At 41.3% G+C, this 13,173-nt stretch overlaps 1 protein-coding gene across 1 annotated transcript in view; it reads right to left on the reverse strand.

Moving 5' to 3' along the window:
* LOC124788814 (juvenile hormone esterase-like) overlaps nucleotides 1-13,173 on the reverse strand; it is a 101,594-nt gene that overhangs the window by 42,479 nt on the left and 45,942 nt on the right. Inside the window, exons 2-3 of the mRNA XM_047256095.1 lie at nucleotides 9,184-9,318; nucleotides 3,687-3,963 (exon numbers count right to left, since the gene is read on the reverse strand). Coding sequence (XP_047112051.1) covers nucleotides 3,687-3,963; nucleotides 9,184-9,318 — 412 coding nt within the window. The remainder of the gene's footprint in view (nucleotides 1-3,686; nucleotides 3,964-9,183; nucleotides 9,319-13,173) is intronic.

Raw genomic sequence — 13,173 nt, forward strand, 5'->3', positions numbered from 1 at the left:
AAGTAATCGAGTAAAACAGAAGTGATTTCTGGCGTTCCCCAAGGTAGTGTCATAGGACCATTGCTGTTCCTTACCTATATAAACGATTTTGGAGACAATCTGAGCAGCCGTCTTCGGTTGTTTGCAGATGACGCTGTCGTTCATCACCAATAAAGTCGTCAGAAGATCAAAACAAACTGCAAAACGATTTAGAAGAGATATCTGAATGGTGCGAAAAGTGTCAGTTGATACTAAATAACGAAAAGTGTTGGGTCATCCACATGAGTGCTAAAAGGAACTCGTTAAACTTCGGTTACAGATAAATCGGTCTAATCTAAAAGCCGTAAATTCAACTAAATACCTAGGTATTACAATTACGAACAACTTAAATTGGAAGGAACACATAGAAAATGTTATGGGGAAGGCTAGCCAAAGACTGCGTTTTATTGGCAGGACACTTAGAAAATGTAACAGACCTACTAAGGAGACTGCAAAGAGAAGAAAAAAAAGGTTCAAATGTGTGTGAAATCTTATGGGACTTAACTGCTAAGGTCATTAGTCCCTAAGCTTACACACTACTTAACCTAAAATATCCTGAGAACAAACACACACACCCATGCCCGAGGGTGGGCTCGAACCTCCGCCGGGACCAGCCGCACAGTCCATGGCTGCAGCGCCTCAGACCGCTCGGCTAATCCCACGAAAGGAGACTGCCTACACTACGCTTGTCAGTCCTCTATTAGAATACTGCTGCTCTAGGTGAGATCCTTACCAGATGGGACTGACGGAGTACATCGAAAAATTTCCAAGAAAGAGCACGTTTTGTAGTATCGCGAAATATGGGAGAGAGTGTCACAGAAATGATACAGGATTTGGGCTGGACATCATTAAAAGAAAGACGTTTTTCGTTGCGACGGAATCTTCTCACGAAATTCCAATCACCAACTTTCTCCTCCGAATGCGAAAATATTTTGTTGACACCGACCTACATAGGGAGGAACGACCACCAAGATAAAATAAGGGCAATCAGAGCTCTACAGAAAGATGTAAGTGTTCATTCTTTCCACGCGCTATACGAGATTGGAGTAATGGAGAATTGTGAAGGTGGTTCGATGAACCCTCTGCCAGGCACTTAAATGTAATTTGCAGAGTATCCATGTAGATGTATATGTAAGCAGGCACTTGTCTCAGTAGTGACTGATGTGCCTACTCGTGCTCTTCAAGTACTACAAACTGTGTTCTGGTGTCAAGGAGATAAGACAGTTTGTTCTACCCTTTCACAAAGTGGATGACAAAAGAGAGGGTATAGCTTTCGTTTAAGCTGAATGTCACCAGATTGTTGGAGTAGTGGTACGTTTGTAACTGAAAGTTATCATCGTCGTGCTTCACGATCTGTAATTGAAATCATTATTTAAAAGATCACCGTAACTCGATGTGTGAAGAATTAAATAAGCCAACGAAAAGCAACCGCGATTGATGAGGGATATTGAATCAACACTTAAGCAGCGGTAGCACAGAACCCATAGATTACTATGAGGCAAAAGGGGTGACAGAATGGGATAACAGAAAGAACTGTTTTGCGAATACCGTATTCCAACCCGTTTCGTATGTTCCACATTTCGGTCCATTAATAGCTTCATGCAATGGCTTTCAAATCGATTGAAGTTCCCTGAATTGTCTAAGAATGTTGAAAAGTGAAACCGCGTCATTTAAAAATTTGCGTTAGCTGAATGAAGTGGTTAAACAAGTTCGTTAGTTAGTCAACATATCATGTGTAGTTTTCAAGAATTGCATAGTTGATGGCAGTGTCTTTATAAAAATTTTAATAAGTACAAATATTTAACAGATATGCTGCCGCAGACTGGAAGACATCCCATTCGAAATACTGCTGTCAGTTTGGTATCAACATGGTAAACGTGCCGACCATCCCACACACATCATTACAAACTGTCTTGAAGGTAATACGTAGATTTCTGAATGGTTTAGTAAACGCTAAATGGTCTGCTCCGTACCCAGATGAAACTCCTTTGGACATTTATTTGTGGAGAAAATTAAACAGCAATTCTTGAAGGAGACACTAACAACTACCAGAGATATGAAATGCAGTATAGCGTGGACCTTTATTGCGGTAAGTCGAGATGAAATACAAGTTCAATAACTTTATAAAATGAAGAGTCAAAGAAATTGGTACACCTGCCTAATAACGTGTACGACCCCTGGGAGCACCCAGAAGTATCACAACACGACATGGCATGAACTCGACTAATATCTGAAGTAGTTCTAGAGGGAACTTACTACATCTCTCCTGGAGGTCTGTCCATAAATCCGTAAGAGTACGATGGGTGGAGATATCTTCTGAACAGAACGTTGCACGGCTTCCCACATATGCTCCATAATGTTCATGTCTGGGGAGTTTAGTGGCCAGCGGAGGTGTTTAAACTCAGAAGAGTGTTCCTGCAGACACTCTGTAGCAATTCAGGACGTGTGGAGTGTCGTGTTGTACTGTTTGAATTGACCAAGTCTTTCGGGATGCATAATGGACGTGAACGGGTGCAGGTGACCAGACAGGATGCTTACGTACGTATCACTTGTCAGAGTCGTATGTAGACGTATCAGGGGTCCCGTATCACTCAAGCTGCACACATCCTACACCATTACAGAGCCTCCGCGAACTTGAACAGTCCCCTGCTGACATGCAGGGTCCATGGATTCATGAATAGTCTCCATATCCGTACGCATCCATCCTCTCTATAAGATCTGAAAGATACTCGACCGACCAGGCAACATGTTTCCATTCGTCAACAGTCCAATGTCGGTGTTGACGGACCCAGGTGGGGCGTTACGCTTTGTGTCAAGCAGTCATACACGAGTCGTCGTTGGTGGCGTTCTTGCAGCATGTTTTTCCGGCCGTAGCGATTTCGGAGATTTGATGTTTTACGGGATTCCTGATATTCACGGTACACTCATGGAAAGGTCGTACGGAAAGATCCCCACTTCATCGCTACCTCGGAGGTGCTGTGTCCCATCGTTCGTGCACCCACTATAACACCACATTCAAACTCACTTAAATCTCGATAACCTGCCACTGCAGCAGCAGCAACCGATCTAACTACTGGACCCGACACTACTTCTCTTATACAGACGTTGCTGACAGCCGCCCCGTATTCTGTCTGTTTACACACTTCTTCATTTGAATACGCAAGCCTATACAAGCTTCGTTGGCGCTTCAGTGTAGTATCTGTCGTTGTTCAAGGTCACTAATTTTTATACTTGATGTTGTACTCATACCAACAAACAAATGAGTAACTTGTTAGCTTACATGTGATACAGTAGGGCAGACGTTCGTTGAACCTCTTCTCTTGATGCCAGGGCAGTCGTTTGTGATTATATTTGTTATATTGCTACACACATGTGAAGTCCTTAGAGTCCTCTTTGGAGACCCATTCAAATGACAGAGAAAAAAGATATGACGCGATTTAAATACTCTGTGTCGTAATTCAGATGTCATAAACGTTAATAATTACTTGAATATGTTAGAGTATTCCCCACGTTGTCCACTGGTAACTTGACGAGTACCACACCTCGATGTACTTCCTCGTGCTGGACGTATTCTAGGTGGTGTGTCAACTGCGTCACCATGTAGTTAGTATTCTGAGAAATTAATTTCTCTCGTCTGCATTATAATGGTTTACACTTGTAATACGTACCGAGCGGCCCGAGGCGGTAGTTGATGGTGACCAGTATAACTCCGTACGAGACGAGGAAGTCCGGCCCAAACTTCTGGTCGGAGCCACTGCCCTTGATGAAGCCTCCACCATGCACGTAGAAGAGCACGGGCAGCCCGGAGCCCTCCTGCGGCACCCCTGGCACGTACACGTTCAGGTAGAGGCAGTCCTCCGAGCCCTCGCCCGTGTTCTGCACGCAGTCGCTGCCGTATTGCGTGGCATCTCGGACGCCCTCCCAGCCAGTGGCCGGTTGCGGAGGCTGCCGGAAAATAGGTGTCATCTTCTGTAGCACGTGCACATATACATAATGCTGTCTCATATAAACATGATCTGAAGGTCACTGCCTTATAACTAACGGAGATTTTAAAGTTTCTCGAACATTTGTTTTAACAAAGGTATTCTCCATTTCGTTATTGTGTTGATTTCTATCAGCGCTCAGTCCATGGTTCTCCTTAGTGCCACGTATTTGTTTAAAGATGATAAAACATATCGAGAAATTAAATCTTAATATAGACCACATAGGACGTCCCCCTATTGGATGCATTTTCAAGAAGGATTCCTGTACAAAGTGCGACGTCCTTCCTGTAAGGTGTTATTCTTCTGCTGCTACCTCGATAAGAGAGAACAGTCTATATTGGAAACTAAATATTGTCATTTGACATATAACACACAATACATCAATATACTTCTCTTTGAGCAGCTGAAAACGCAACTTAAAATAATAAACGTCTTTGTTTCACATTTTGTCAGCAGACAAAACATTAACCTCGCTCTCCAACAAGCACACAGTTTGTTCTGGAGCGCTGTACTTCACGTAGATCTGGTACCAGTACATCCTGTCACCCTCCAATTGTAAGTTAAGACGTGGCAATGATGTGGTGTGTATATCCTTCATCAATGAGCGGATTCAGAGCAGTCAGATGATTCAATATGGAAACTTGACAGAATGAGAATCACCACACAGTGAATGAAGTAGCTCGATTTGTTGGTCTGTCAATGCGGACTGTTAAACATGTCTACAAAGAATGGTGCACCACTTGCAACCATATAACATGGCATAAGAGCAGTGTTTGTAAGAAGCCTTAACTAACTGGAATTGGAGACAGATGTCACACATTGTCAGTCACAGTTGTTTCACATCCGACAGAAGTTGTTGCTCTCATTGCACGGAGATCAATTTTAAATTGTTTTCGAGAGAACATTACATGAAGGTAATTGCATTAAATGGACGTTCAGAGCTCGCAACATGCGTAAAGTATATTATTCACAGTGTCACATAAAGCTCGACGTCTTCTTTGGTTCAAACAATACAGAAACTGAATAGCGTCCCTCTGGAGACATGCGGTGTGGGGATAATGTAAGGCTTCAGATGAACCAGCAGCCGAATGAAATGTTTAACCTGCACGCTGTGGAGCATATATTTCGAGCAAGAGGTGTTTCAGTCACTTTTTAGGATCTCTTTTACGGCTTAGGCCCGTTCATTCAGTTCACTATGAACACGATCCAGATTGTTTATTTCAACGTCCTCAGTGAGAAGGCGTTGTCCTCTCTTCCATATATGCATTATATTTATGCAGTGGTAACCACCATGTGCCAAGATTACGACATTTGTGTTCACAAGGTTAACGCATGCCATACCAGTTTGACAAACACAGACACAATGTCACACCGCGACTGGCTCGCTGTACTCCATAGCAAAAGCCTGGAACTATTTGCAACGACAGGAGAAAATTAGGAATGAATGTCCCTGCAATTTCCTAGCTATCCTGCAATTAATCATCAATGAGTACTTCGTTAAGGAAGACTTACCTCATAAATTTGAAATTTGGGTCGGTTATGCTATAAAATGTTGAATTTAGGGTATTTTATTTCTGATTAGTGTTGACAACGTATGGTTTGATTTGTGGCAATCTACACAGATTTGCGATTCTAGATAAAGAGCACAGCTTACCATGTGATAGGCCTACACTCAAAGCGGGCAACTTTTCTTGTCTAGTTGCTTACTTCCTCAGGGTAGTCATTACGGTGTCGGTGACGACATGTTGTTCGTGACGGTGGTTTAGTTTTTTTTGTGTTTTGGAGAATATCGGGCTATTGGTTGCCAGCAGATAACAAACCGTCCTGTAAATGTGGTCTTCAATTCCACGTGACAGTGAGCATAATTTACATGCCGCACAATATAACAATGTTGCGACAGGCTAGAATTGTAAATTCATACATATATAACTTTTTCTTCAAGCCGTGATGAAGTGTTGATCAGATGTAGTTACGGTCACTTCAGTTCAATGAGATCTAATAAAATGCATTCATAACTATGAGCAATTTACGTAAAAAATGTAAACCTGCCTCATTGGAGGACATTGCCAGATTTGTTTACTATTCATTTACAGATGTACTAATCTTTGCCAGAGTGTTCTTGTCTTAGAGTAATTTATCATCAGAGTTCATGTGTTGGAGCACAGTGAACAAGCAACTGCATCACAGGTAAGGGCAGGGAAGTGTTACAGCTCAAGGATGTGTGAATAAACTTCGAAGACGCAGCACCATCAGGTCTGCGTTGCACCTGAGTCACACATCCCTGCTTGACTTCCACTTCCTTGTACAGCAAGTCTGTTTGTTTCATAGTTCGTTGTTGGTTACTTTTTAGGTAGTTGAATTCTCTCGATGTATACCGATGAATTTGTTACAATTAGCACCAAAAAAATAAGTTAAATTAACATCGATCACCAAAGAATTTCAGATATGATACATGCATTGTGGGTGGTACGCCCTGGCGTTCCTCTCACCTTCGAACAAATTTTTCAGCCTGTACTAATGGGACTTAAAGTTTAAAGAATTTTTCCACATTAACAAGCTTTGCCAGAAGTTAACAGTTGATAAATAAAACACAAAAATTCCTGATCCGACTGGGATTGAACTCTCAAGCCTTTGTATCCATACCTCTTAACATGTGAGTCACCGAGCCAGAATAGCTTGTATTTTTTTCATTTAAAGTACATATTTGTTGTTTCGAGAAATGTCCAACCTGGCCGAAAAGGTAAAGTGTGAGGATGCAGATAGATATCTTGCTTAGAGCTGATTGAAAAACAATCTTGGACAACACTAGTAACATTGTATGTGATGTGCCTTGAACCTTCACAACTTAGCAATAGGTTAATGACAGATTCACAGAGAACTTACCTCCAAATTGAAGAAAAGCGGGTGGCATGACCTTTATTATAGACCAAGGACGTAATAAAAATTTTAATCGGTAGCACTGTGATATTTCACTGTATATTTTTCATTTTATTTCCACTATCGCGATTTCTGCATCTGAACCGTTGTCAAGTGGATCGGGGAAAGATATGTGTTTATGAATCGTGTGGACATGTCCGACATGAACTGATATTTTTTCCAGCTGCACATGATAATTGCTCAAAAGTAGAAACTGGGGAAATCAAATTACAAAAAGAAGCATACCGCCCATTGCAGGCAGCGATACTTTTCAAAAACTGAAAAATGTAGTTTTTGCCAAAGATGTATCAGTTGTGACATTTTGTGAATCTAATGTTCTATAAAAAGAAGGATCAGTTAGTTCCCACAGGACTAATATCTTTATTAGTTGTAGCTCAGATTCCGATATTTCTGCAACAACATCAGACCAAAAGCACACACATACTTGCATTTACAATTTTGTAATAGTTGTGAACCATTCCTCGCAAAACAACGTACCCATGCAACTGAAGGCCGTTCACTACTCGTTTGAATTATCGATGCCATCTGTTCCATGACATTCCCCCTGCATCAACAATATGCTGTTCAAATTTGATGTCATCCTGAGCAGTGGAGCCCTTGTCTTTTTTTTTTTTTTTTAACTGAAACTATAGTTATAAATACTATACCAGGGTGACACCGGTTCCCCTCAGATCACCGAAGTTAAGCGCTGTTGGGCCAAGCTAGCACTTGGATGGGTCACCGTCCGGGTCTACAGAGCGTTTTTGGCGAGTAGAGGGTATTCAGCCCTTGAGAAGATAATTGACTGAAAAGCTGCGGCTCTGCTGACGAAAACTAACAACGGTAAGGAGCGCGGTGTGGTGACGACAAGCCTCTCCATGTCCACATCCATTGACGCCGGTCGGTAGAGGATATATATATATATATATATATATATATATATATATATATATATATATATATGTGTGTGTGTGTGTGTGTGTGTGTGTGTGTGTGTGTGTGTGTGTGTGCAGCGTCAATTTGGAATACGTTCTGAATTGTCAGTCAGCATCCAGAGAGGCTGGAATGAGCTTGTGTTTAGGGTGGCTGTCGCGCATCACGGTTTTCCAACAACACGTGGGCCTTGAGTTCCGTTTCAAGTTGAAACAAAGAGCCGAAGATACTCATGAAATGTTGAAACTGTGTATGTCGATAATGCTGGAACTCTGAACACTCTTTACAAGTGGTATGAGCGATTTAAAATCAGAGATGAGTCGGTAGATAACCAACAAAACCAATAAAACAGAACCAATAAAACAGAAGAAAACTTGGCAAAATTTTTTCGTTCAAACAGGCGATTAACTACTCGAGAGCTTACCATAGATCTTAGCATCTTGTACGAGCCCGTGAAAAGCGGTTTAAATCAACATTTTCAAATGAGACGAGTGACTGCAAAATTTGCTCCTCTGACTTCTGTGTGATGAACAGAAGCAACATCGCGTGTCAGTTTGCGTGGAGATGAAGGATTGTCTTCATTCAGATCCTTACTTTATGTCCACACCTTTAACTGCAGATGAAAGTTGGCGCTATGGGTGTCACTCTGACACTAAAATTCAGAGTTCTCAATGGGAAACCAATGAATTCCCTCGCCCTAGTAAAGCCCTTCAGTCAAAATCGAATATCAAGATCGAGCTCATTCTTTTTTTTTCCTGTATTGTGTGCATTGTGTTATCAGAGTTCGTTTGAATTGTGAACGCCGAATATTACAGGGGCGTACTGAAACGCTTGCGAAAAGATGCTCGAAGAAAGCGGCCAGAAGAATGGTCCAATTGCTTCCTTTTTCATCACGACAACGTGCCGTGCCACAACCTCGCATTTGATTCGCCTGTTTTTGGCGGGAAAAATTGTTCCTGTCAGTTGACATCCGCCTTATCAGATTTAACAACATGCCACTTGTGGCTCTTCCCATACATTAAAACCGTATTTAAAGGAAAACAATTTGACACTGTTCCCGACACTCAGAGCACCACGACAGAGCGGTTGAACGCTCTTCCAAAATGAGCCTTCCAGAAATGCTTACAGTCATGGAATCAACGTTGGAGTAAGTGCGTTGCCAGCCAAAGACAGTACTTTGAAAATAAAGTCAAATTCCACGTAATCATATTACTTTGTTTCTTATAAAACTATTCGCCGTAATATTGAATACACTTGACTGTTTACATTCAGGTAGAGTGACTTTAACGGAATCTGGATCCACAAACTAATCTGTCTAACTCTTGTAATTCACCTGGAAACGCAGGTCACCCACAGGTGGTTTGGCGTACGGGATGCCCAGGAATGCCGTGTAGGAGGTGTTGTAGACGCTCGTCGCCGTGGTCCCTCTCAGCGTGCCCTGCTGTACGGTCACCAGCACGTCGTCACCCTGCAGTAACGCCACATCATTTCAGTTAACTGAATACACGAGTTATAACAAATATTACTTTTTGTATTTACCAAAGAAGGATCATTATGATACTGCTATTCACTGTACCTGGCTAGCGCTTCGTAAGACTGCGCTCAAACTTAATGATTACAAGGGCCGTTCCAACCTTCAAGTGATTTCTCGAATGACAAAATTTTCATGCTGACAGCCTCCTAATCTTGTTCCAGTTTTTTTTAAAAATGCAGGACATATAAAAAGTCAGCAACAAGTTGGTTCAAATGGGTCTGAGCACTATGTGACTTAACATCTGTGGTCATCAGTCCCCTAGAACTTAGAACTACTTAGACCTTACTAACCTAAGGACATCACACACATCCATGCCCGAGGCAGGATTCGAACCTGCGACTGTAGTGGTCGTGCGGTTCCACAATGAAGCACCTAGAACCGATCGGCCACAGCGGCCGGCGAGCAACAAATGCTAGAAAATCCCGAAACACGTTTAAGATGGAACACAGTAGACAATGGTTAACTCCATTTCAATGTGGTGTACCCTTTAGTAATTTTACGATTTCCTTTATTTATTCTAAGAACTAGTTATGGGGCACACTTGCAGAGCACCCCAAAATCTGTTAACAATATTCTGCACCGAATTTTCCAGAATTATCTGGTACACGGGAAAAATTAAAAAAGTAAATACTTTTTTAGCATTAATGTATGCCGGCCGTTGTGGCCGGGCGGTTCTAGGCGCTACAGTCTGGACCCGCGGGACCGCTACGATTGCAGGTTCGAATCCTGCCTCGGGCATGGATGTGTGTGATGCCCATAGGTCAATTAGGTTTGAGTAGTTCTCAGTTCTAGGGGACTGATGACCTTAGAAGTCCCATAGTGCTCAGAGCCATTTGAGTTATTAATGTATGCAACTTTTATAAGAAAACTGCATTTTTATTTACACTCTATCGAATGAAAATACGATGAACTCAAACAGAAATTAAACATTTTTTCCTGAAGGAGAGTTTTGTAGCAGTAGGATATTTTTTTTTAATTCAGCAGCAAGATCTATTGAACAATCTGATTCTTATTCTCATCTTTTTTGAGACTGTTATAGTCTTTAATGCGTGTGACGCCTCTTTCGCAACGTAGTTCACAAACAGCTTCTGAATTTTTCCCTTTCGAGTTTTCTAAGTAGAATCATTCTTCCAAGCCGAAGGGTCATTGTCGAAGTTGGTGCTCACAGAAATTCACCAGAGTAAAATTTTTACATCAAAAGTCTGAAAAACAGGAACTCTATCGTTGCAAAATAAGAACATTCCTTTTGGTGTATATTATACCTGCTTTACCCAGTATTCATTTCCGTCTACCTGCAGCCTAATTTCAGCCATATTTGTCTTAACTGCTGTTGGAATATTGTCGTCAAATAACGACAGACAAAATTTCAGGGAATAAGTACCAGAGATGGCTGCGTAATGTTTTCGGTACGACCTTACTGATTTTCGGATCTATATTCTGTTAATATGTCAGTTAAGGGTTGAATATGAAGCCATATACTCATAAGTCGGTTTAATTTTTTCTGATGACAGAAACCAGGTTCATATGCATATTAAATCAAGGAAAATAATGTTCTTCTTAAAAAGTAATTTTCAGCAGGTATAACTGAAATTAAACAGCTGTGTCATCAATACATAAAGCGTACCCAATTCTCAAAATAGATGTTTTGCATAGAGATTCTAAGTATTTCTATTCAAATATTTTTGTAAAACTTCCTGTACATCATTTACCTTAAATAGCTTTTCAATACAGCGGGAATTCCTGCTCACAATTGCCTGAATCACAGATCATGATAATATTATATTTAAAAATGGATTTTGGTATATCAGTTTGAGATTAATAGACTTCGACACCATTTGTCCAATCATAATGACAGTTGACACATAAACGTATTTTTGCATGAAGCGGGTTTTTATGCTATCCACTTTGCTGTAACTCGCCCCGACGAGGCGTTGCAGCATGGGATTGCTCTGGCTGTGGCATCTTCGGGGATTGCACAGACGCTCCTTGGCGGAGGACGCAAGCTGCATTCGACTTTCAAGCTGCCATTGAAATTAAGTGTATCTGTAGATCCTCTTTGCAGCATTGGGAAAACATCTGGACTGGTATATATATTAAAAACACGCCAAATCATCATTTGGGAGGAATGTAACGTGGCCCACATGATCTGAGCTGTAGCATTACGGCATGCTCTGCAAAATTTTCGAAGCGATCAATGTCAAAGGGACGGAGGTCTGATGTTGCTTGCCGTTCATTTCCGTCAAATTTTGCCCGTCATTCCACGATCAGCAGCAGTAGACGAGCTGAAGGCATGCCTGAAGAATTTGACTCTCTGGAGACATGTGAAACACGTTTGGATATGGGAAGCCACAAACTTTCGTTTCCTCCTGAAACATAGGTGATATCGTTCTCACCGAACGACTGTTTTCTTCAGTTATCAGTTGAAGATCTTGGACAGAATGTTTTTCCAAAAATCGCTAACAACTTCTGCAATCATGTTTGGCAATACGAGCGAGCTATCTTAGCTTCAAAGAATCATGAGTCGAATTAGTAAAAAGATTCATCTGAAATTTCCTGGTGCGATTAGGAAATACAGATTCATCGACACAGTTACAGATGTGGATTAAACCATTAACTATCCAATAGAATTTCTCAATTCATTGGACCTTCTGGAATGCCACAGCATATATTAAGATTAAAAGTTGGTTCACAAATACTGCTCTCTCGGAATCTCAGCAAGCCAAAGTTGAGCAACGGAACCAGAAATTCTGTGAAAAACTGGTGCTGAATGTGACTGAAGCAACAATAATTAACGGCAAATGTAAAAGAGATGTGATGATTTCGCGCATTCCACGGGTACCACTAATCTGCCTTTCATATTCAAACGGCAACAGTTTCCTGTGCGTCTTGCTTTCGCGGTGATAGCCAACATAGCTCAAGGGGAGTCACTGTGCATCGCTGGATGAAATTTAGAAAACCCATATTTTTCCATGGTCAGCTACATATTGTTTGCTCTATTGTAGGAACTCTAAAACTCTATATGTCTGCACTCTAAATGACGAAACGAAAAAAAAATAAAAATAAAAAAAAAATAAAAAAATACGCCGGCCGGTGTGGCCGTGCGGTTCTAAGCGCTTCAGTTTGGAACCACGTGACCGCTACGGTCGCAGGTTCGAATCCTGCCTCGGGCATGGATGTGGGTGATGTCCTTAGGTTAGTTAGGTTTAAGTAGTTCTAAGTTCTAGGGGACTGATGACCTCAGAAGTTAAGTCCCATGGTGCTCAGAGCCATTTTTGAAAAAAATACTCTGTATCCACTCGCGTTACACTAAATGTTGGCATTACTACAAATTATTTTAAGTTGGTTAAGTTTTATTGTCAATGGCGTACCCGAAAGTACTGTTCATTCAAGCAATTATCAATAAAAATGTGTAAACAGTTGGTCAGTTTATACCAATAAAAATAATGTAATCTAATCAGTATGAGCTACCTATCGTTTTTCCATATTTGTCTACGAGTTACAGATTCTAGATGACATACAGCTCGCTCTATTTTATATATACAGAGGTAAATAAATATGAACAGGTATGGCAATACGTGCCGGGTTTCATTACTGTTGTTGTTGTTGTGGTCTTCAGTCCAGAGACTGGTTCGATGCAGCTCTCCATGCTACTCTATCCAGTGCAAGCTTCTTCATCTCCCAGTACCTACTGCGACCTACATCCTTCCGAATCTGTTTAGTGTAATCATCTCTTGGTCTCTAAGATTTTTACTCTCCACGCTGCCCTCCAATACTAAATTGGTGATCCCT

Source organism: Schistocerca piceifrons, chromosome 3, assembly GCF_021461385.2.
Source record: "Schistocerca piceifrons isolate TAMUIC-IGC-003096 chromosome 3, iqSchPice1.1, whole genome shotgun sequence".
NCBI lineage: Eukaryota > Metazoa > Arthropoda > Insecta > Orthoptera > Acrididae > Schistocerca > Schistocerca piceifrons.